Source organism: Cygnus atratus, chromosome 1, assembly GCF_013377495.2.
Source record: "Cygnus atratus isolate AKBS03 ecotype Queensland, Australia chromosome 1, CAtr_DNAZoo_HiC_assembly, whole genome shotgun sequence".
Taxonomy (NCBI): domain Eukaryota; kingdom Metazoa; phylum Chordata; class Aves; order Anseriformes; family Anatidae; genus Cygnus; species Cygnus atratus.
Window position 1 is genome coordinate 8,688,571 of NC_066362.1, and position 25,806 is coordinate 8,714,376.

A 25,806-nucleotide genomic window follows, 5' to 3' on the forward strand; every position below is an offset into this window, starting at 1 on the left:
TCATATTAATTTTGATAGCAGAAGATTTTAGAGGTGTATTCTCAACTTGTGCAAAAGCAACACCTCTCACCCCTTATATTTCCTTTATAATGAGAATAAAATTTCTGGATGTGGGAAAAAAAAATTCAGTACAGTAAAATTTAATTTTGCTCAACATGAGAGAAATAGAGGGCCTTGTCAGGGAGAGAGGTGACTGCGCTATTCAGCTGGTGGGTACTGGGGGTACTGGGGCACTTTTTCCATCCTACTGCCTGAAGGTGTTCACCGAGAGCAATGCATGGGAGCCTTTTTGCTACTGGTGTTGAGCCACTGTGAAACACTGTGATTTTCCCCACCCGTATATTTGCCAAGCTTGGCAAAAACTTTTATAGTCAAATGCACAACCTTGTCCTGGATTCCAAGCACACATTCAGTTGTGAACCCTTACATCTTCATTTGTGCAGTGACCGTAGCAATGTATTTTCATCTGGCAACAAACACTCATTGGAGCTGACCACCACTATCACCTTCTTAATTTTTGTTGATCAACTTTCTCTTTAATTTCCTAGACAATCTATACATCTACTATATAATGAAGTATAGAATGCATAATGCCTCTAACGGCAACATATCTGAAAGATCATGACTTTTAAATCAGAATCTTCCCATTTTTATTGTCCCAAATAGGAAGATATATTTTGATATTGTTGTTGTTGTTGTTGTTGTTAATAATAATAATAATTTTATTGATCTACTTTCTGGCTAGTATTATGAAAGGTGAAAACAATATGTTTTCATGTTGTTGGTGGTACTAGAGGTGGCTCCACACACATTGAGTAGTAGACATGCAAAATTGTTTGCCAGGTTGTGTTGTAGATGTAAGAATTTTATAATGGCTCAAAAGGATTCTGTTAAGTACTTGAAAGTGGTATCTAGTAGGGGTTAAATAGAGAAGCCACAATAGGCTCAGGAGATCTCCTGATCTGAAAATAGACGAAAAAAAGAAAAGGGCGGGGGGGGATTGATAAAGGTAGAGAAACATCATATATGAATGTTCCATTCTTATTCTTCCTTAGGCTTACTGTTGAAAGCAGACTACTAGATTGGATGAATCTTTGGCCTGGCCATTGCAAACATGATTATATTCTCATTTAAGTAAGAAGGTGATGTCTAAGAGGGTTTTTCTGAAGTAGGAAATGAATGTTGAAGGTGGAAAAAAACCAATATTGTTTAAATGTAGAAAATTGGTAATGTGTTTAGTGCTACATATTGCTAAGGAAAGCAAACTGAGAGGCAACATTAATGTTGAAAGAAGCTCAAATGTGATTACTTTTTCAATTACTGAGTGTATATGTTTGCAGTCTTGCCTTTATAGCTTTTCCATTTCATCTTATACTTCTGCGAGGAAGAGATTTGCAGTGTTTTCCTGGTGATTTCTTCTGGTAACTTTCCAAATACATACAGACGGAATTTTCTGATCTAGCTGCAAATCTTCTATGTGCTGCTTTCTAAACCTGCAGCCAAACTTCAGTACCATAGCTCACATTACAGTACGCATATGCTATTGACCAACAAAACCCAATCAGCTGTAGTAACTATATCTGCTAAAAAATGTCAGTCTTTTTCAGAAAGGAGATTGTTTTGTGGAACAGTTAAAAGGGACATGGTCAACTCATAGTTCATGAGTCAATTCAGTGACTCATTATATTGAAATTTTTTATTAAGCGCATAAGGCATTTATTTTAATCTTGTTTTCATCTTTGGTCACATCCTTTGTTGAGATTGGCCTTGCATGCTGAATTCTTATCTTTTTTATGTTTTGTGTGTTTTTTAAATGTTTATAAAAGCACTTCTGGAAAACAAGAATGTAGCTGAGGTGCCTATAAATGAATAGAGATGCCAAGGTATGAGTGGGCTTTTTGAATTGACTCACTCTGCATGTCCTGACCGACACACCTAGGTTATAACTTCTAAATGTCACTGCCAGCAGACAACTTTCTTATCGTATAAATTTGCCTCTGGCAGAATTGTTGTTGGGAAAAAAAAGTATAAAATATGTTAGAGTAATGGGTGTTGTTATTGTTGTTCTTATTATGAAGAGTGTTAATGATGATGGTAAAAATTATAACTGTCCTTACTCCAAAAATTTCTCTACTTAATGTTAAGAAGAAAGAAAATATCTGCTGCAATGTTTTTCTCTGTGTATGTTAATGTTTTGGCAGACAATATCTGCCATTTGTATCAGCCATCTGAAATTACTGCCTGATGATTGCTAGAATGAGAACAATCCACAAGCTTATAGATGCTCTGGAAACTGTCAAGAAAAGTGCTATGAGAAGGTATTTTTCCATGAAGTCCATCTGAAAAAAATAAAAAATCTTCACCCAGTTTATTAATGGTGCAAGACAATAGTAGTTTAGCAGTAATTTTCTTGGTAGAAATTTTAAGTTGACTTTGTTGTTTCAAGATGATAATTTCAGTATTTGTTTGTTTGTTTTGTAACAGCACTCCTGTCACCCTATGTCTCAATCACAGATCTTCAGATAAACAAAACTCAAAGTCTGCGTGCATGAGGCTATGATTTTTCTGGGCTCAGGAGAAATGTGACTATTCTCTGTGTCCTAGAAAGAGAGTCGTGAGACCTCACCCTGCATTGTATATTACACAGAAAGAATTAGCAATGAGCTCTTTCTACGCCTCTGGAGGAGCACAAAGCAGCTGCAGTGGGGCTAAGGGTCTAGACAGCTGATCTCATTGAGGATGGAGGACGGTCAGCACAACAGAAGAAATGTTCGATAGCTTGTCAATTCATGACCGTCAGGTCTAAGAGGCTTCCATTCCCTCATACAAATGCTGATCCTATTAATATGAATGGTTGAACTTCATTTGACATCAGCCAGTCCAGGGTTTGAGTGCAAGTACATTATTGCCTGTGACTTTAATGCAAGTCACATACCCGTGCTGAGCAGACAAACGAAACAGTTTCCAGTAGTCCTTGATTGTTTAGCTTTTGCAGTGCTGTGTGAAGATGGTCAATTGGTGTATTCCTCAGTAACTGTGTTCCATGCTTTAGCATCTTCAAGATATTTGCTGAATTTTGTAAACTTCATCTTTACACTTATAAATAAACGTGTGTTTATTTAAAACTGACATGTCATGTCTGATAAGTTATTAAACTCTGTAGAAAAAAGCATATAATGTTTAAGGTAGTAACATGAATAACTATTAATTAATATAATTTGATTCCACATCTTACCCACTTCAAGTCCACCTATGGTGGCTAATGAATACATTCCTAGCCATGAAACTGGAATGATAATAATGCATTTCCTTTGCAAAGACTCAATAAAGTATGTGCTAGTTATTGAATAATTTAAATTAAAAATGAGAGATGTGTCATACATACATTTTAAAAAATACATCTTATTTTATTTGTCTCTGGGCACAAGGATTTCGGTTTTGCGGTGCAGATCCAAAAAATAAAATAAAAGAAAAGATCAAGGATTAGTTTGTCTAACAGGTTATTATTTTTCTCCTTATTGTATAGGTGGTTACTGTTTAATTTGCTGAAGGACCCACAAACCAAATTTCCTTTTAAATAGCCAATATACAGTTATTATGATGCTTCATTCTTACTGGTTCTAGTTTTCCGATTTTTTTTTACAAAGAAATTGCACTTCATACAGACAGTCCATGTACAGGTTTTGCATAATGCATGTTCATTTAGTTAGTAGTTATATTTGTAACTCCAGCTGCAGCCATCACTCTCCAGATCTGTCATTGAAGGATTTTGTTTTAAATTCTGCCTGTCTTTGTTTTCAGATGCCTCTGAATTCCTCCCTGTGTTGAGTCACAGCTGTGAAAAGAGAAATCTACCTCTAATTCAAAGGGTCAGTGGTTTAAAAGCACTAAAGCCCAGTGGGGAATAGCTTAAGGAAGATAGTTAATCATCATGATCCCAAGGGATTTAATAAACTTGCATCAGGCTCATTTGACATTAGAGTCCTGGATGTCTTCAAGCCCTGGTTTCTTTGGGGAGTGCCTGTTTTACCAAGGAATGGGATCCTCTATAGAACAAGCACCTGTGGTGGATGTTTGACACCTGCTCAGTTGTGATTATGGAAACACAACTTATTCTTCTCCACCACATCCCTTTTCTAGCTAAAGCTGGCATGGAGGCCAAATCCTTTCTAGTCATTTTTCTTCCCACACCCTTAAGAAGCATTTAGCATAGTAAGGACAGTGGCCTCCATTTCTTGATCTGTCTGGCATATAATAGACTGGCAGAAAGGAGTTTCTAATTTGGACCAGAAAAAAAGGGGTGTCAGGCTGGAATACACAGCTGATATTTTCTCTTCTGGGTGAGCAATGCTTGTTGGTTTTGTTTGAGTGTCACCAGTCCATCCAGTGGTATTTCTCACCCAGCTTCCTCTTCTAGCTCCAAAGGGGGAACCCTGGAAGAAATCCCCTTCTTATCTGTTCAGTGCAGACAAAAGCATTATCTCAAATACAGAGTCAATATTTTAAGACTTGATTCTAGTGCTAAGTTCTCATGGGATGGGCAAGCCAGGACTGTTTGTGTGAACAATATCTGGCGTTCTTGAGATATTGGATTAAGTTGTATAGCTAATGTGGTTTCTATACCCATTTTGTGTGTACTTAATGCATCTTGTGTGCATTGCTGTTCTTGATACAGGTATTTGTGATCTGCTTGTGAATCAGCTCTTGAATGATTGCTGCTTTCAGACAGTTTCACAGACGGAAAGAATTTCTGAATTCAGTCATATTTCAGTAGTAAAACGGATTGATCTGTGAGCAGATCGCATAAGTGCTGCCCTCATCACAGGAGTCCTTGATAAGATGAGAGTGATCACTGTGGAATAGGAACAACCATTTGATGGCTGTCAGAACCTTAAGTTGAGGAGTACAATATTGTTGGATGCTGCTGAAGATGTTCAGTGTATGATCCTGTTCAGTTATTACTCTGTCCACTAGCTGTTAAAAGAACTAGTAGAAAAATGTAGGTAGGAATAGACATCAGGAGGTCATATGGTCCCATCTGCAGTTCAAAGAAAAGAGAACTTCAGCTTTGGATCAGGTTGCTCAGAGCTGTGTCCAGTCCAGATTCAAATGTCTGCATGGATGGAGAACCCAGAACTCTGCGCTCCTGTTCTGGTGTTGACCACCCTCATAGGGAATGAAACTTTAGAAATCCCTCAAGATCAAGTCTGCCTGGTCCTCCTAGAGGACAAAGAAACTAGAGGTGAAATTTTACTCTCTACCTTTTTTCTTATTAATATACTGGTTATGGCACTTCCTTAGTAACCAACTAATTAACTGTCTAAAAAGCGTTGCTATTTTTCAGTTAAGTATTGATTCATCTGTGCAGTCTGTGTCCTCACTTTGTCCTCACGAGACAAAGGAAAGTTATTGTGGTTTGAAACCAAAGTGGAAATAGTTCTGTGTTGAATGGAGGTGGTGATGCCTGAATTCTTGTTTTCTTTTTCAGTATGGCTGTTTCAGATTCCAGGAACTGTTGTGCTAGCACCCTTCACAAAGCAGCTTAAAAATAGACCTCCAGAATGACTCTCTTGCACCAAATATAAATTGCTTTCTATTGCAAAAATCAGGCAGAAAGTTCCCTCAGGGTCTGGTAGCAGCATGTTCTAACCCTTGAAAATGGTCAAATTGGTTAGCAGTGAACATAGGCTTTGATAACCTGATGTCTGAACTCACACACGGTGTGTGTTAGGCCTTACACAGCTCTGTGAAATTCTTGTTTATGGAAAATGAAACTGTGATTGCTTGTAATTTTCTGCAGTTTGCACAAGGGCTGAAATCAAGAGTATAACACGGGAAGAAGTGGTATGTGAGTCATCGATCTTGCCACAGGAATCACAGCCAGCAGTATGCAGTCCCTGGTGAGAAGGGTGGCCGGGTGACTAAGGCACTGCCTGGATGTCGAGGGGATGTGGGTACTGGTCCTAACTGTTGGTGTGACCTTATGCAAGTGATGTCATCTCCTATGGCAACATTTAAAAAAAAATCAATTGCCTCATAGTGGTGAGGGTAGTGGATAGAGAATAGAAGCATTAAAGCTTTTAAACTGCTCAGGTGCTGTAGTGATCAGTACTCAGGGGAAACTTATCAAGAGAAATAGATCCACATTAAGTTAGGACAAAATGAATTGTGTAAGCTTACAAATAGGATGTGTTATAGTGGTTCTGCTACCTCCCTATCACTTAGTCTACAAATGTAAATGAAATAAAAAATGAAATCTAAAAACAACAACAACAACAGAAAAAAAGCAAACAAAAACAAAACAAGAAACAAGAAAGCAAATACATTCAGCCTAACAATAAAATAACTAGGCTAATGAAAAAACACAGATCAGTGCACTGCAATGTACACGTTGAGTTGAATATCATTTTACACATTGGCTGTACAAAGCATTGACACAAAATTAGTTGGACAACCAGTATAAAAAATATTCATCCAAAAGAGTTCAAGTGTATGATCATGAATTATTAAATCAAAATTTGTTGGAAATGTAAATTAAAATCCTTCCGGCACATCTCTCCCTCTACTGCAGTTTATATATTAACGCCTTGCAATCTATGCTGTACAGAGTTCACTGACAGTGCATCTAATAATGAGGCCATACATTGATGAAAGGAATTGTATGAAAATATGCCTTTGGATATACAGCAAACATATTTGATCAAAGGCCAGCTGTCACATGAAATGAACATTTTTTTAACCATCAATAAACTGTAATAGCCTGAATTCTTTTTAAAAACTATCACATTAGACAGCTGACAATGAACTAATAATACTGGTAGGTAATGAGACATCCTATCAGAAATAATACAGTAAAAATAATTCTGAAAATGGTTGTGTTGAGGCCAACTGTAATACAAAGAGGTCTATCCTTAATATTTGCAACATTCTAGTTTTCTTTAAGAGTCCTATAGGCAGCTTTTAGATACAGCTGGGATGTCTGTGAGTACCTACAAGCATATAAGAAAAATTCCAAGAAAAATAAACTCACTGGCAATAAATTTCTGCTTATATCAGACAAATCTAGCTACAATTTTAGCACAGTATTTGCTGTGACATGAAATAAACATTATAATTATATTTGTAAATGTAAGTATTTACTCTTCTCTTTCTGCCAACTTTTTTGCTTGTTTTTGTTTGGTTGGTTTTAGTAGGGTCCGTTGGATTATGATTCTATGGATAAGCTGGGTGGCTGTGGGCAAAATGACTTTTATATTGTTGTATAGTATGGAGTTAATAAAACTATTTATGAGCTGGAGAGGGCTTAGGTCTGGATTGCTTGGATCAAGGACAGATGAGCCCTACATTTTTGCATCTATAGATACATCCATGTAAAAACCCACTGGCTATACTCTTCCAGAGTATGAACAGTTATGTACCTTGCTTTTGTATGGTGACTAGAAGTGAGTCTGGACTTGATTCATGACAGATTTCAACAGTGTGAAATTCACTATCGTCCTGTCACAGACACGCAAAATAAATGGTAAAACAAATCTCCATGCATGTAAATAATCTGTAAAATACCCCTTTGCCCCTAGTTGCTGGTGACCCCAGAAATACCAGCAAGTCCAGACCTCTACTAATTGAACTGTCAATGCTGGAGGACTCATGCTCTACCCCTGCAGATGTTGGCAGGCCTCCTATGCAAGGAGGTACAGAGAACAGTTTTTCCATAGCAAAACACTGGCAAGGACTCCTGGAGGTGAAAAAGAAACTGTAATCCTTCCTTTGAGTTGGCTTTTGTAGATGTATATTTCTTCCAACAAAATAATGGTGGTTGCAGGGTCAGTGGTTTAGCTGGCTTGACATTGCTGCCTGGGGTTAACTCAGGTTTTAGCAGGACCAGTAATCTGTAAGTGTTTAAATGTTCAAGCAGGTCTCTCCAAAGTGAGCATTTCTTTTCTCTGATGGCCATTGTGACATTTTTCTGGCTTTTCAAGTATTTTCTCAATAACAGGTCAAAGCTGTTCTACAGGCCGAGTTTTCTGCATGCCTTTTTTCCCTGCCTACTTTATTCGGACGAGCCACCCCAAGTGCTCCAGGTGGTGACAGACGTTTTAGAGGAAAATTCTCTGGCTCTCTTCAAAAAACTTCAAACATCACGGTACTCGGCAGGATGTGGCTTTCATCTAGTCTACCTTTTCGTTAAATGTCTCAAGGAATTTTCATCCTACTGCCTTTTCCTTTTCTTGGATTCCCAAGTTACAAAACCCAACACAGAATCGCTTTTCATAGTTTGAGAGGCTTTTTTGGTCTGCTGGGAAGGCATGCTGTACCTAAAATATTGTAATGCTGAGGTTTGGCTTAATGTTCCTTTTGATTCTTATGTGTGTTGCTAAATTGTACCATACGTTGCTTTTTTTCTTTGGCTTTTTTTTTTTCTTCTTCTTCTTCTTCTTGTTTTTCTTCAAATATATATATTTTAATGATCAGGTGTGTAGGGTGTTCTCATATTGCTCTTAAAAAGAGCTTATGGGAAGCTGTTACTACAGACATAGTATCTGAAGTCACAGTTCCTTCCACCCAAAAGAAAAAAACAAACAAAAACAACAACAACAAAAAAACAACCAAACAAACAAAAAAGAAATCTGAGATGCATATGCATCTAACATTAGAGTGAATGGCATGTAGGGATTTATGTGTGGAAGGTGTCATTTGTGCATGTGACTGGACGCTTTATTCTAATCTTCCTATCTCCTCATTGCAATATCATTATCAGATCATAAGTTGCTTTGCATCCCATCCCTTTCTTGGACAATAGACAACAGAATAGAATGTAAAACTCTAGGTCTGTTTTTTTTTTTTTTTTTTTTAATGGAGACAATATACAAAGAATTAGTGTTCAAGAATAACATTTGCTTTATCATCAGTCTTGGATTTATGCATTACACATCCAGAATACATAGTGCCACAGATAAAACTTCCCAGAATCACTGTTTTTAGTAATATTTAACACATTTGTGTACATGGTTATCTATCAATCACATTCTGAAAGGATTACTTCTGTGTCTACGTGAAATCTTTGGGTGTAATCCTGACCCCTCTGACACTGACCTGAAAAATATCCCAGTATCTTCTGAGGATAAAGTGCTCATTTCCTATACATATAATTTTAAGTGCACTATAGTAAAGTTCATGGTCAGATGAACTCTTCATAGCAATGTGACACAAACCACTCTATAAAGGTTACCCATTCTTAAGAGTTTTTATCTCCTAGCAGACTACATGCCTTTTATAAATGCTTCCATCAGCAGACTAGCTTCATTTAACTGTGTAGTCAGAAAAATGAAGAAAGCCATAAAAAGAAAAAAAAATTATCTTCAATCTTCTTCTCTTACATTTCAATTTCTTAGTCTCCATTTTTGCTCTAGCTTCACTTTACCTTTGTCTTAATGAACTAAAAATCCAGTGTAAGCCTCATGCATATTTACACCCATTGGAGAGCTTTATTTATTATCAAATGATTCTCCGCAATGAAAATAATTTTGACTTCTTGCTTCCTCAGTTGCATCCTCCTCGTTTCTCAGTCCCTTAATTTTATTTACCTCTACTTGGCTGTTGTCATGTGGGAATGAGAACAGCAGATTTTCTTGCTTTCTGAATTACTGGTGTTGAATGGATAGGGTATAAATCATGTGAGGAGCTCAGTAAGGATAAAGCCTGTAAAGCTTTGTAAAACTCCTTATAAGCTGGGTTATGTATCATATGAATTGTTACTATTCATCTGGGTGTATAACAATAGCAAGGTCTATTTTATGACAAAACCTTATCTAAACCAGATATACCTAAAACAATGATGTAAAAAAATAAAATAAAAAAAAAAGAAATTAGTCACCCACTGTAGGCTGTAGTGTCGGCAAGTGATGTGATATTGATCTCTCTCTCTCTCTCTCTTTTTTTTTTTTTCTGTGAAAAGAATTATTTTTCTGAATCTTGGAAGAGAACATTTGTTGCACTATAAACAGCACAAAAACTACTTAATAAATGGGAGAATAGTGATGAATAATACTGTTTACCAGTTCTTGGATGGAGTTAGCTTTAAGCTGAGATTTCACAATGAAGAGAAAAGCATCTTCTGCCAAATAATATATCAACAGACAGTCTATCTAAGAGCTACAGAGCATAGTTACATTGTGCTCTGGATCAATGTCATCTTTGTTACTTAAAAAGCAAATTAAAGATTTTAAGTAAGTCTGGAGATGCAATTTTATTTTTAGTCCATTTTATTTTATGAATTATTTTATGACTTGTGTTTACAGTCTTCCCTCCTATTGACACAGAATGCTCAATATCCAATCCATGATTATAGTATAGTATTGAAATACACAGTAATATTATTCCTGAAAACATATGTGATAGGTGAGATGTCTACAAGAAAATGCATCGGAAGAATATGTATGCATTTGTGGTTAAAATAATGTGCTTTAAATGTGTATGCATATATATAAAGCTTCTGTTTGATGTAACTAAACAGATAATATATCTTTCAATACATTTGAATTGTGGGTGAGAATTTTGTTTCTGTTTTCAGTTAAAAAAATTATTTATTATTAATTATTTTTGCTAATAAGTAATATGTTCATCTAGTAGTACACTCATGCTATATGGTTGATGCAGATATCATCACAAGGGACATCTTTTATTCTCTTCTTACTCCATGTAGAAACAAAATAAAATCTCCAAATACCAGTCAGTGACAGAGGAAAAGAAAGAAAACCTTGGGCATCAAAGATAATAGTTTACATATTGGGATTAGATGACCTTGGTGATTTATTGAATCTACTTATAAATCCACAGTGATTATCAGATATTTTTCTATTCTATTCTTGCCTTTTTAAAATAACATGAGACAACTAAAAGATTTGCAGTGGTTACTTGCAATTTATAACATTGCTATTAGATTCAGATCACAATCTGGTTAATCACTTTTGCCTGTATTTGCTGCAGGCTGTTTTCATCATCCTCTTCATTGGCCTACAAAATTTTGAATTTTAAAATGGCTGTGGAAAACTAGCACTGGAGACAGGTTTTAAATTATCCTCCAATTCAGAAGAGGTTTTTGTTATGGAATTCAGCTGAGTTACATGAGCTACTGTTTAAAAAGTGTTTGTGGATGGGTCACAGTCCTTTCAGTTCTGGACTTCATGACGCCAAGGGAGGTCAGACACCTACTCAGTACTTGTGAATGCGAGATTTTGCATTCAGGTAGGGTTTAGCTGAACAACCTGAAAAAAAAAAAAAAAACAAAAAACTCCCATAAGCACAGAGCTCCCTACTGGCTGTGTATTTGAGAAGCCTGAAGAGCTCTGTTTATTGCAACAAAGGGCCTGGAATAAATTATGTTTAGTAAATTGGCTCCAGGTTTTCCTCTTTCAGACAGTAGCTTCAGAGTGATCTGTTTTATAGACTCCACTAAATCTGACCAATTGCAGGGAGGTGACACCTCATTTCGGGGATGTGACATCACACATGTGCCAGTTACATCCAGCTGCCTCCCTCTGGCAAGATGGCAGGACACTAGCGGATGCACGTTTTGTCTTTTGGCAGTTTTCACCCACGCTCACTGTGAATTTACAGGCCCCACAGGGAGGTCCAGGCAGGATGGAGCCAGGCACCTTGTCCCCTCTTCAACCAGGCGCCTCCCACCTCCGCGTGGGGCAAATAATAGCTCCTTTCTTCTAGTGGAAATACCCGGTTCCCGGCAAGATATGTACATAGCCTCCTTCCTCAGCCGGTCGGTCTCACAGGTGATAATTAACACAGTGCAGGTATTTCCTAACTGAAGGCAAGGTGGGAAAGCAGCTTTGGCCTCAGTGTTTTTTGTTGTTGTTGTTGTTGTTTTTCAAGTTCATTTTTCTCATTTATTTTGTGTCTGACTATGATGAGGAAGTTTTAGAACATGTTGGTGCTTAGCAGAAATATTGAAGAACTAAAGGAAACAATAATTTTGCTCCCCTGACAAAGCTCTTATTTTTTGAGTAGAGGAAAAAGGGGGAGTTAGATTAGCTTTTAGGTTTCGTATTTTATTTCTGTTCATGGGTCTGATTATTTTGGAACAGCGTGACCACAGCTCTTTTGAGAGCAGGACACTGATTGACATTGCATATGTTACAGAGAGAAAGGGTACTTTTGAAGATTAATGGCCAGTTAGTTGGTCTGAAGTTCATTAACCTGGGCTGGTCATTAGACTGCTGGAAGGACTCTGTGTGGAAGCTGGAATTGTATTAGAAGATCATCATAAACTAAAAATATATATGACAATCTGGCTGAGTTGCAGTGAGTCTAGGACAAGACGGTTGGCTCAAGCTCACACAGCAGCTGTCTTCAGTGAAAACTAAAAGCCTTGTGTCAGAAATTAAAGCAAATGTTTTTTTTCACAGACATTGTTCAAATGAAAGGAAAAAAATAAAAATTTCCATTAGCAAAAGAGCCTTACATGAAAAAACAAGGTTCCTTATGACCAAAAAGCCGAATTCGGTGCCGATCTTCAGTCTGCAATTAAGCAAATGATCGTGAATTTGGGCAACTGCTTTTTTTCTGTCAGTGGTAATTTTTTTCCTGACTTGTCATTGTACTTTGTCTAGAGAAGATGAACCCGAAATCCTTTAGTGAGATCCCTGCTGGCTGAGACCCAGAACCCCAAGCCACTAAATCTCATCATACTTGCAGTGAGACTGATTCCCTGTTGATTGCTTCTTTTTCAAGTATGGTTTGTCTCTGACATCCCACTGAAGATGAACAGGGCTGTTTTGTCTTGTCTTAATAAACTGCCCCCCCCCCCCCATTCCCTCCTTCTTTTCCCCTTTGTCACCCCAAAAAGATGTGATAGGACCCTGAAACAGACAAATCAACAGAAAGTGTTTTTTTTTTGTTTGTTTGTTTGTTTTCCAACCACAAATAGGTGTACCAGCATGTAAGAAATAAGGGCTATCATCTCTCAGGATCCTACACTCCAGTTAAGAGAATGGAAAGAGGAACCAAAGACATTTCAAATTTGTTTTGTTTCCTTTTCTTTTCATGTCATCTTATTAATATGTAACAGCACTTGGCCAAAAGTAGTGCATTCAGACACAGAATGGGGGTGTTGAGGAAGGGATTGAGAAGAAAGAGGTTTAATGTTCTGCATAGGAAGGATGCTTCGGGCATTTTACAAATCTATTCCCCTCTCTCTTGCCTCATCACGCCCTTCCTGTACACTCCCTTGTCCTTTAGTATTGGCAGAAGTGCTGGAGGCTCAGAAAGCCCCAGCTTCATCCGAGAGAGGTTTCCTCTGTCAGAGAGAACTAAAGGAGTCCTCTTTCCAATCCCTTTGTGCCAGGAAGGAGGTACTACCTGCTTCATGAGCTGGTGAATTGATTCTGGATGCCTCTGCAACGTGCAGAGGGGTTCTGGCACCAGTGCTGCAGCTAGGTGAAGTTCACGACAAGGGGTGGCTCATGAGGGGGGTGAGCTGGACTGTATCTCTCGTGGGCTCACAAGGAGCCTTCCCCCTGGTGCCTGTGCAAGTGATAGATATTCTGGCCTTTGAAATCACTCTTTTTATCAGGCTGTTTTGGTACCTTTCAGAAAAAAATTTTCGTGTCAAGTCACGAGCCATTAATCTCATTACTAATCATAACATTTCCTTACATCTTGATTTACAGCATCACTCAAACATTGACATTTGTCATTTTGCTGGCTATCTTCCCTAGCCTCTTGTTATGGTGCACCTCCAGGGGAAAGTATCTGGTCTCATGGATATTTTCATTCTCTGACCTCTGTGATTTATTAAACATCAGATTCAACCTTTAGAACTTCAGGATGTCATTTCAAATAATTTCAAATAATTAAAAAAAAAAAAAAAAAAGCAGGCAAAATGGATCCCTTATAACTGGGTACAAAACAAGACAACAGGAGAACTGTTGCTGCTTTCTGTGCAGCTACTGGGGTGGCTGTGTGACCTGTAGGAATTAGGTTCACTACAGTTTTATGATTGTGATTTTGTGTAGGGAAAATTAGGACAATGATAATTACTTTCTTTTGTTAAACACTTTAAGATTTATGGAATATGAATGACTGTTATTAAGTGAAAAGTGTTGCAAAGCTGGCTTAGTCGCATACTGTGTTAACATAGTCCCATATCAGCCTATTGACCTCGGCATGAACCACTCATTAAAGTTTATAGGACATTTTGGTGGATGAATTGAGGCAGTTATTCCACTGAAAATATCTTACTGCAAAGCACATTTAAGTCCATCATCTGTGTTGACTTTTTTCTCTATTAAAACTAAACACAACGGCTTGCTGTATCCAATTTTCTTAGTTTATTTATGAAAGTTTATGATGGGTATGTACTCACTGTTAACTCAACTTGTTCACTCATGGTATCTGAGATATTACAGCTTATTCTAGTCATAGCATAAACATACAATAGCTGTTGTACTGAGCTAAAGAGTGAGTTATAAAACTTTTAAGAAATCTAACGGAACTGTATGAACTAATGAGATACATGAATATTTTTGAGTGGCAAATGATCTTTTTATGGATATTGCATTAATTTAGTTTTTGCTTAGACTTTAGCTATGCTAGACATTGGTTTTTGAAAAGTTTAAATATTTTTCCATCCCTAAAGTAAGTGTAGTATTAAAGAAACAGATATACAAAATTTAGATTTATACTAAGCAAAACAAAACCAAAAAACAAGCTTTTGTAGCAAATGTGTTAAATTAGCTACTCTTTAAAGATAGGTCTGGCTTGCTTTCAGAAATATTATTTATATGATAACACAAAAGATCTACAGATGTTTCCTTTTTGATTTCAGATTAAATTTGGATTGTTTGAAATAGCGGAGAGATATTTCACCATACTGCAAAAGATACAGAAGAGGAGAGCAGAATGAGAACTTCTCAAGTACCTAATGCCTGCTGCCTGTTATCTTTAGCGATGCTGCTCCTTCCAGTCACTGGAACATCAAAGCAAACTATACCAAGACTCAAGCTTTCCTATAAAGGTAATTTATGTGTAATCTTACTTATGTGTATTTCTTGTTGAGAATGTTGAGAAGGTTGAAGGGTTTAAATATATAGTTAAAAAAAATCTTTAATGCCCATGTTCTGTAGAAAATGGATTTCTTGTTGCTTTGATTGTACAGTAAACTTGCACAGTTTTCACTAGATACAGAGATATATCACTTTGATGTTGTCTCCTTTAGCTAAAGCAAATGCTCACCAGATTGTTATTTTTCAGTTATGTCAGCACCCTGTGCTTATGGGAGCTCATTTTGCTCTCAGTTTTTCAAACATTGGTCTTTGTATGCATTTCAGAATCACACTCAGGATGGTCTGACAGGACAGGAGGCTGTAAAGCCTTCATCAATGGTTATGATATGTTTATCATGAGCTCTAACACTCAGAGGAATTTATTGAGTAAATAGAATGAAATATTATTTATTTACAGGTTTCTCTTTTGCTAGATGTGTATGCCAGTGTGTATGGAATTCCACTGCGTATATCTGTGTTTGAATGTGTTTGTGAGAGAGAGACAGAGGAAGAGAGATCAAGAGATCTTGACAACATTTTTATAAATTCAGGAAACAGTTACACTCACTTAAGCCAATGAATACAGAAACTGAAAGACCTGACATGAGTTATGAACGTTAGCAGTAAAAAATCCCTAACATATAGCCAGACTTTTCACAGCTAGGCCTTTTGGAGATAATTCCCAATAGCAGCATATACCATATGGCAATGGCATTTATTGTGGATTTGACACTCATGATTAGTGAATTCCTCTTGACTTCAAAAGCAGATAGCCTTTGGCAAAATCCTGATGGATGCATTTGGCAGGTAAGGAGAAAGGGAGAGAAAGATTATTGAGGTCAACACAGGGAAAAAAAATCAGTGCAATCTTAGTTTGTAATAATGGCAGAGACCTGCTGGGAGTGATTGGGAAAATGCCTGAGCTCGTTCAAAAAGACAATGAACAGATGATTGATATTTAGGCCCTGACCCAAACTTTTATTAGCAACTTTATAAACCTTTCCGTTTGGCTTGAGGGTTATAGTTTCCTATCCAAACTTATCCACCTATATCCCTGTAGGGGGAAAAAAGCAACAACATATACAAACTGGCACATAAATCTTAATTTGGAGAGATGCAAAGTAACTGAAAAGTCAAAGGAGAGAGAATTATCAGATTTTCTTTCTTTTTTTTTTTTTAATTGATTTTTTGATTTTTTGGGTGGTGGTGGTAATTTTTGTTTTTCCATAACGTACAAGAAAATAAGTTACTGCTTTTTGTTTGTTTGTTTTCACACTTCTTTTGGAAGTATTAAAATAAGAAAGAGGGAAAAGAGTCTTAAAAAAATAAAAAATAAAAAAACACAACTTGTCTGCTTTATTCATTTGATATTATACCTCTGAATAATATATGGAGAACAAGTAAAGGAAAACATGGAGCTTTTATTCTTTCTGAAGCAAAATGCCACTTTTCTTACACAGGAGGAGAACAAATGAATTATTCATATATATATACATATATATATTTTTAAGATACTGTGTTTGGTTTCCAGAAACACTGGATGTCTTTCTAAGCCATGATATGAAGAGTTCTAGTGTGACCATCCACTTCAAAAACAGCCAAGATCAGGCATGTTTAATCCACAGATGATATTTGGTTGTTTGTAAATTTGGTCAAATAACCACCCTGCAGCCACGTGTCTGGGTTTTAAAGAGCAATTCTGATTTTTTTCTTGGAGCTTGCTTGTCAATGGGTGATGGACTTTGCATTGTAAATGATGCAGCTAGTATATGTCATAACAAAATCAAGATTTTGTTGTTGACAGCAGTGTGTCAGATGTCATGACTATTTAATATAGCTGTCAGAACTAAACTTACTTTTCTTTTCTTTTTCTGAATTTCTTTTTTTTCCCAAGCATTCCAGCCAAAATAACTTCAAGGTTTCTGCACATAAGTTGTAAGAGAAATGAACTGTCTTGCCAATTCTCATAAAATTATTAGAGTCATGTCATTGACAAGTCCTGGCACCTCCATTCTTTGCAGTTTGAATAACATGAGGATAATATGAGGCCTTTTTCCATCTTTATGGAAAACTGACCAAACTTGGCCACGTCAGGCAGTTCTGAAGACCTGATCACACGTGTGTTCATTTCACTGCTAAAAATGTTGTCTTTCAAGGGAAGGTTTCAACCTCTTCCAAATGCAAAGTGTTTATGGGATGGCACAGCTCCATCTTCCCAGAATGGCTCAGCATATGCTAAGGCAGTATAGCTGGAAGTGAGCAGGACTTTCCCCTGCAGTTACTTCATCTCATAGCTGTAGCTGCTGCAGTGTGCTGCACACACCTCAGCCGAGGGCTAGGAAACTGCTTCTTCCCATTCCCTGACAGTAAGGATAAGAAAGAGTATGCCAAGTATTGCATACATGCTGAGGATGAAGAAAGATAGGAGACAGGAAGAGAGGAAGAAGAAGTAACTGTATTAACGGAAGATGGAGAAGGAGAAAATTGAGAGAGAAAGAAAGAAGCCGGTGGTGGATATAGGAAGAGGAAGAAGAAGCAGGGTGGGGTAGCTAAGGAAGTGTCTACAACCGCAAGAGCGCTCCAATAAAGCTCTGTTTGTCACAAGTCCTCTGAGTTCAGAGAGCAATTAAAACTTTGGGGCTTGTCTGCATGGCAGTTATGGGTTTTCATCTTCTGTGAGGTACTTTAAGGGGCAGAAGTCTGGGCTGGAAAAGTTAAGATGCAGATACTGCAGTGAATCGTAGGGGTATCAACATAATGCCATATGGTGGATTTCCTTCATTCTTTGCCCCAGTTCTAAAAATACAAATTCAAAAAATCATACACCATAAAACTACATATATCAACTCAAGTCAATTAAATTTTTTTACTAGAGGTGTAAAATTAAGAATATATTCTACACCTATGTTGATATAATATGCTATGATCTTTAATTACATACCTCATCTTATATTCCCATTTTTTTCCTGATTCATTAATTGAATAATTCTTCAGTATTTCTTTTTATGACTTAGATTTAGCTATTAGATATTGGTGCATGCCGTTCGTAATCCAGAAATTATTACTGTTCTTCACAATACCTCTCAGTACATAGTCCATAACTTCTTTCCTAGATATTTTTTACAAGATTATCTGTCATTCTTATTATTATGTTATGCTTGTAAAATTAGGACAAGGTAAACAAACTGTCTACCAAAAGATTACTACTAGGGCCTGATTTCTGAGTAATACTCCATATTTTAATAGTCTTTAAATACACTACATTCACTCTCAGAGCAATGGTGTGTATTTATCATTCATTCTAATGTAGCTGGAGATAACCTATGGCCATCATACAAACTGCAGAACTCATCAAGCACGGAAGTGACATTCAGCTTCCCCAAGTAGCACATCTTTGCTGTCGACTACCCCATTTAACATCCTTATTTCAACTTCTACAGCAAATGAAGAAAATTATCATATACTAATCTCATTCAATACTACCGTTCACAGGACAGCAGTTCTGTTACCAAGGAAGGGAAGTTCCTGTGTTCTAATTCGTACATAAAAACATGTTTAAATCATTTTTTGTAGACGGTCCTATTTTTGTCTATCTTTTGAGCAATGGTCTTTGGAAATTTATTAGCAGGTACTTTTATACATTTTTTTGTGTGTGTGTGTGTGTGTTTCTGGGTTTTAGTTTATAAGGAGAATCAGAGGGAATAACCAAACCAGAAGGTTGAACGCCTCCTGGGAAAACAAGACAAAACAAAACAAAAAAAAAGAAACAAAAGCAACAACAAAGTAAAACCACAACAAAACAAAAGATTTTTTTCAACAATTTTCTATTTTTGGTCCTCCTAAAATTTTCCCGTAGAAACTCAGGCTCCTAACTACAAATTTAAGCCTATGGGTTTGCTTTATTTAATTATTTTTCATTGACTTTATGAGTAGTCTGGACACTCAAAGAATACATTTGTATTACAAAAATGTGCACCCTGTTTTGCTGTCTGGGGAACATACCCCACTGTGGACATCATCACCAGTGATATACCCATATTTACATCCACAAACATATATCATTCCCACACAGAGGAAATGTGGCCATGCACCAGGACCAAGACATGCTTGCTGTGACCAGTGCTGATATGGATGGTCAGGGGATCAGGCTCCTACATTTCGACATAGCACACAAGGAAAAGCAAGACTGAAGGCAACCTTGGGCTTTTAAAACAGAATTTGTTTAACACTTATAATAGCTATGGTAGTAATTTAAATCTAATAAATAGGAACATTATTCTCAGATGACTTTTTATTCTTCTCATTGAATGCATCTCATTCCCACTAAAATCATGACAAGAGGTTTGCCATTGACATAAATTGAGGCAGGATCTAATATCCACACCTTGCTTTTTTCATCTTAACTAAACAAGCTAACAATATGCAATTCTGTCTCCTCTGTTTAAGGATGACAACGCTAAATCATCAGCTCAACATGGAAATTAGCCACATTTCAGAAATGTCTAGCTTCATGAAGTTTTTCATATACATGTTTTTACTCCCTTTAGGAGTGATCCATTCATATGACACGGGGAAAAGAAAAGCAGAGGATTACCTTTTGGTGCCAGGAATTCTTTTGAAAAAATGACTGTATTAGCACATTTCCTTAATATTCAAAAAATGAGCCTTTGAACATATTAATTTATAAAGTCAAGTATCCTGTTTTCTAAATTATTTTTGCTTTAAACATGTTTCATTGTATAACTAAAGAGATACTTCACTGTTGCATCAAGAGCAGTTTTTTTTTTTCTGTTTTAGTAAGCCGGCTTATTTCCATGGCATGCATCATTTAATTACGCATGTAAAATACAGTTCCAATTGTATAGCTCTGTGAACTTCATTTAAAATGTCTGTGACATTGTGGTAATCCCAGTACCAAGAAGCGGGTGTTGCACAGCCATGAATGGCTGGAACGTGGTAAATTTGTTATGTATAGAATAGCCTAGAAATGAGCTTGCATTTCTGCAGCTGTGCTTGCTCCACAGGAAGAGGAAGAAAGATCAGTAAAAACATGCTTTTCTGGTAATATTAGCAGCTGTAATTCTGAATGCCTGTGAAGATCAAGGAAAATCTGCTCAGTGAGGAAGTGCTGGTTTTCTCGAATCACTTATTTTACTTGATATTTAATTCATTTTTAATTATTTTTTATTTATTGGGAAAAATGTCTAAGATTACTTTATAGAGTAATGTAAGATCTGTATATGAGAGTTAAGATCTCAGTGTCAGATGATTGTCTAGTCATGAAATAGATTTTGCCTGATTTGTCTCAAAAATCCTTTCTGGAGGCAGTGAATATCGAGACTGAAATGTACCCTATGTTGGAGGCAGATGGGCATTGCTGTCCATGTGATTTAAGAGTCTTGCACATACTGTACACTAAGTATAAACTTAAAGGGGTTGATGATGTTTTATTAACAGGAAAATGAGCAACCTTCTTGCATTTTTTCCCTTTTTAAACCAGTGAACTTGAAGGTCAGATCCAACTATATCTTGCATTTTCTGTCATATAATTATCACATATATAATGTCCTGGAGAACAGCCTCCAGTCAGTGACATCAGCAGTTTACGTAGCAGTTGAACTAAGAATAACCTTAGAGAACTGACCCGTATCAACCTCTTAACAGTGTAAACAGCCTGTAGCTCACAACAGTTTTCTTTTTTCATGATCACAAAAGGGCCTCGATTGGATGAAAAAAGAATTGTGTTCACAAATACCAAACTATTCTGTTGAATGTTCACTTGATTGAATCTCAGTAGATGAGAGAAAAACAAAAGAATAAGACTTTGGGAAGAATGACTAATGGCTTGTAAAAAGGAGGATGAGACAACACTGAAAATTGGTTCCCTAGAACAAAAATGTAGTGATTATAAATGATCAATTGCATCAACTTTGAAGAGGGTACCGTCAACAATATTTCTGTAGTTGCACTTTTACTAAAGACAGTTGTAAAACATAACCAATTCTTAGTAGCTTTGAAGATTCCGGCCTTGTTCGCTTTCTATGCACTAATTTGAGGGCATGATCCTCTTGACGTCAGTGTGTGTCTAGTGGTGGACATCTGTGGTTGCAGCACAGGTCTCAAGTCACATCCTATTTCCTTTTCTTCCCTCCCCATTTCTGCTGTTCCATATACAGATGAATTCTTCAAACAAGGGCTGAGGGGTTCAGGGGATATCTGTTCTGAAGTCAAAGTCATTTGGAGATTAATAAATACACAAAGAAACAGCAGAAAGAGACAGACAAATTTTTGTGTATCACACTGGAGCACTACCATAGAATCGTAGAGTCATAAAATCATAGAATCATGGAATGGTTTTGGTTGGAAAGGACCTTGAAGACCATCTAATTCCAACACCCCTGCCATGGACAGGGACACCTCCCACCAGACCAAGTTGCCCAAAGCCCCATCCAACCTGTCCTTGACCAGTGCAACAGTGCCTCACCACCCTCTGAGTAAAGAATTTCTTTCTAATACCTAATCTAAATATACCCTCTTTCAGTTTATTACCATTACCCCTTGTCCTATCACTACATGCAAGAGTCCCTCCTCAGCTTTCCTGTAGCTCCCTTTAGGTACTGGAACCTATGAGATCTCCCTCGAGCCTTCTCTTCTCCAGGCTGAATAACCCCAATTCCCTCAGCCTGACTTCATAGTAGCTAAGTGCTCCAGCCCTTTGATCATCCTTGTGGCCCTCCTCTGGGCTCTCTCCAGCAGGTCCATGCCCTTCTTGTGCTGGGGACACAGAGCTGAACGCAGGGCTCCAGGTGTGGCAATCTACTTTGTGATCCATATGCTGGCTGTCCTGGAGAAGTATATCGTGTTGTACCATAGGGTTTCATGGTTAAAATATTACTGAAGACACCAAAGTTTTATGTTCAACTTATCTGGCAGCTTTGAAAAGACTTTACAAATCCCCCCACATCATACATGCAATCTGGATATTTTTGAAAAAAGATTTCTAAATAATATGTAATGCAACTGCTGTCTATGTGACATCCATTGGTGTCCGAAGGAGAAATAACTGTAAATAATAATGATAAAAAAAATAAAAACCCTGACATTCTAATATTTAATGATACCTTATGCCTATATACTAACAACTGACAAGAAACAATTGGAAAGTGCACATGGTTAGCCTGTGCAAACACACATATCTGATATCCGTTGCCCTGTAATTTTTAGTTGGTGTGGTCCTGTCTCAACATTGCCTAAGAAGCCTATAAGACAGATATTGGGTCCACCCGCATTTCTGCATGTGGGACTCTGAATCCGACAGAGGCTGTTAGGCACAAGGCCAGCACAAATAATTGACATGTAAAGGGATTAACGTAGAAATTCAGTGACCTCTTGTTTTAATGGTTTAATAAGGGGTTAACTCCTGTCAGTATCGGGAAAAAAAAAAACAACAAACAAACAAACAAAAAAACCTGATAATTATGTTGCACTTAGCCAAGAGTGAGCATTATGCAAGGCCAAGCTATTTTAATGTGAATTGTTTTTATTTTCACTTCTGGAAGTGGTTCTTTCCTAATGCTAGTGCAAAACTATTTTAAAAGCCTACCTCTGCCTTAGCTAATTGAATTATTGTGTTACACTTGGTTTTTAATCAAATAAAATGTATCTGGAAAAATGGAAAAAAAAATTAATATTTTCCTAAATATCTTAAGCTTCCTGAAAACAATCATTTTCTACATTTAAACCACATTTGTTTTAAAGAATATCCATCCTGTGCAGTTACCACAGATGATGACTACGTGAGTTAGAGTGCTTCCCTACAGCAATTGAATTTCTTTGCATGTCTATAGCAATTTAGAACAAGGACATTAATTTTGCCTTGTGAGATCAACCAGTCATGATGGAAAAGCTAAAATATTAATGCCACAACTGTCATTTATAAATATTCTCTTTCCTCATTCAGAACATGAGAAAAGAAAAATAATAATAATAAAAATCTGGCTTATGTCAGATTGGGAATGCCCTGTAGGATGGGAACAAACAGTCACGTGTGGGAAGAGCAAGCAGGAACCTCTAAAAACAGGTTTTGTGCCAACAGAGGAAGTGTCTATCCCACTGGCAGGTAAATCTGCTCACAGAGGTCCCTGCCCTTCCCCTCCCTTCCTGAGAACGCACCTCTCCCACTCAGCCCTGCCAAAGTTTGTTCTCTGCTCATGGATTCGCACTGGTCAGCTGGTTGTTGTTTCACAGACCTGTGATTCCACCTCCTCCTCACTGTATCTCTTCAGCCTCCTCATCCAACTGAATATGTTTTGGTGGAGTGGAGAAAACAGAAGAGCTTTTCAAAGCAAGTGATGAGGAATTTTGTTTACCCTCAGAGGGACTGTGGGAAGTGTGTTGAAGGACTATCAGCACTTAAGAGATCTTATAGGCTCTCTCAAGACAGTGGTTTCGTGGCAGCTGAGACAACATAACACCATGCTATTGCTGGAAGGAGGACGTCTCCCTCCCTGCTCTGTTCTCCCTGAACACACATATGCACTTCTCTCCCCTCTTACCTGCTCCCAGATGCATGGATCTGCCCTTTCTCTTGCACTAGTTCCAGCTCTCATGAGCTCCTTTGGCAAGGATCTGTTAGTATTTGGGACTTTACTTCTTATTTAGCTTTACAGCCTGACCATACAGCTTGTCAGGGCTCTGGTCCAATGCTTGGAGTCAGAGAGAAGAATAGCCCCCATGACTTCTTGCTATACACTCAGAGCTAGATCCTCAGCTGATAAAATTATTGCAGGTCACAGTGGTTAAACTTAAGGTCTGTCTCCAAGTCACGATCAGAGTGAAAGCGGGGTGTGTGTCTGTGTGGAGCATGCAGAGGATAGGGGAGGTTGGGACATACAGTTATTCAATGCTTTCATAAAAGTCTGTGTTGCACACAGACACTGGTTACAACTGGTATATGATAATGCTAGTATGGAAATTGCAAATAGGTTTCAATAATAGAAACTACAGGCAAAAACTAAATAAACAAAACAAAACACTGGATTTTTTTTTCCCTGTCTATGAACTTTTCTTTTAAGTTATGAAAACAGAGGCACTAATGTGGTAACTGAGCAAATAACTCTGGTTGGCAGGAACTCACCTTTGCACTGTCAAGTCACCTTCTTCAGGAATAGCTATTGCTGCTCTGTATCTCTTCTAAGCCTGTTAGTATCAATATTAATGTGTTTTCCACTCCCATGCCATCTGACACTTTTATTACAACTGAATTGTTCGTTCCTCTGCAGTTCAAGGTCTCTCGTCTTTAGCATGAAGGCCTTGACTGCTTTGTTATGAACATTAGTCTCATTAAGGAAGCTGGCAAATAGACTTGAACTTGGTGAAAAAATGTATTCTTAATATATGTGACCTTCTGAAAAACAGTATATTTCATATTCAACAGATATAGGCTCAACGAGGCAAATTCTGGCATCAGACGTGCAGCCTGAGAACTCAGGTCTTAGCAAAAAGAGGAAGGCTCCCCAAAAGAGCTGTCAGCACCTATCTGTGGTGTAAGACCAGCTGCTGAGGCAAATCCAGACTTCTGTGGCCAATTAGACCTTGGGTTTACATGAGAAAAATCCTTGCAATTTCAATTCCTGGAGAGTGAAATCCACAACACAATTCTCATTTGCTTCAAGTATGAAATAAAATCCAATTCTTTTACCTCTTAAGGATGACATTTCACCTACAGAGCAAAAATTGAGTAAAGATTTAAACTTGTGTCCATTTCTGTACAACTGATACCAGATAATATAGGTAGAAGAAACAGTACAACCTGCTGTTTTATCTGTCCATGGATATATAGGCTATAGAAGTCTCTCTGCAAGGTGCTGTGTGCATCTTCAGATAATGCTGTGTTCTCAGAAGTTTCTCCAGACAGTTATGTGAAAATTTCAGCTCCAGGTGCTTCAAAATACTTCAGACCTTTTGGCATCACTCAGAAGAAAAAAAAAAAAGAAAAAGAAAAGAAAAAAAAAAAAGGTCAGAAATGGAAGGTTGGTGCTTTTCTGAAGGCAAAAGCAATATAACAACAGTCATTTGTTTTGAAAAAATGGGTAGCACTGCATATAATTTTGTGTACCATGCTTTGACAAAAGAGCAAGGTGCCTTAAAGTGCTAAATATGATAACTGCATAATATTTTTAACACCTGGACATACTTGCAAAGTGCAATACACATCTCCAGCCAAGCAAGAAAGGATGAGTCCACTGCTGCAGACTGAGATGTGTTCATTCATGCAAGTTAATACAAGTTCCAGATGCTCAGTATGATTTTGATGCTAGACATCTACAAGGTGCAATGTACTGTCAGCGCACTTTGTTTGTGTTGCATATTTCTCAGAGTGTGGACTAATCTCCACGCTTTCTAATACAGGTCATATGATTATGCACCTAAAGGTAGGTGGAAAGTTTGTGATATGAGATGATAGGCTAGCTGAAGCAGTAAAACTATTTCACAAACAATGAGTGTCAAAAGCTTCTTTAAATAAGCCAGTCAAGGATTTTAATTACCATTATTTCTACCTGAAGCTTACCACTGATCTTTTGCTTTCTGTATATTTGATTTTATATTGGCTGATAGACTGGAAGAGACAAGAGGCTGGGAAATGGTTAACCAGGGCAAAAACTGAAATTCTAATGAGAGTGAGCAGAGCAGCAGTATTCAGCTGAAGGTGTTCTTTTTTTTTTTTTTTCTTTTCTCCATGTTCAATGAA

General features: G+C 37.4%; 1 protein-coding gene across 10 annotated transcripts in view; it reads left to right on the forward strand.

Annotated features, from left to right (window-relative positions):
- SEMA3D (semaphorin 3D) overlaps positions 1-25,806 on the forward strand; it is a 148,735-nt gene that overhangs the window by 30,092 nt on the left and 92,837 nt on the right. For 3 of the 10 annotated variants that reach the window (XM_035549417.2, XM_035549422.2, XM_050716806.1), the window contains one exon: positions 14,840-15,028. In XM_035549417.2, coding sequence (XP_035405310.1) covers positions 14,914-15,028 — 115 coding nt within the window. In that variant the 5' untranslated portion in view covers positions 14,840-14,913. Of the gene's footprint in view, positions 1-2,201; positions 2,319-3,801; positions 3,870-4,675; positions 5,243-5,805; positions 5,901-8,015; positions 8,144-14,839; positions 15,029-25,806 lie in introns of those variants that run through there. The other 7 variants (XM_050716799.1, XM_035549423.2, XM_050716798.1 and 4 more) reach the window with 7 other exon arrangements.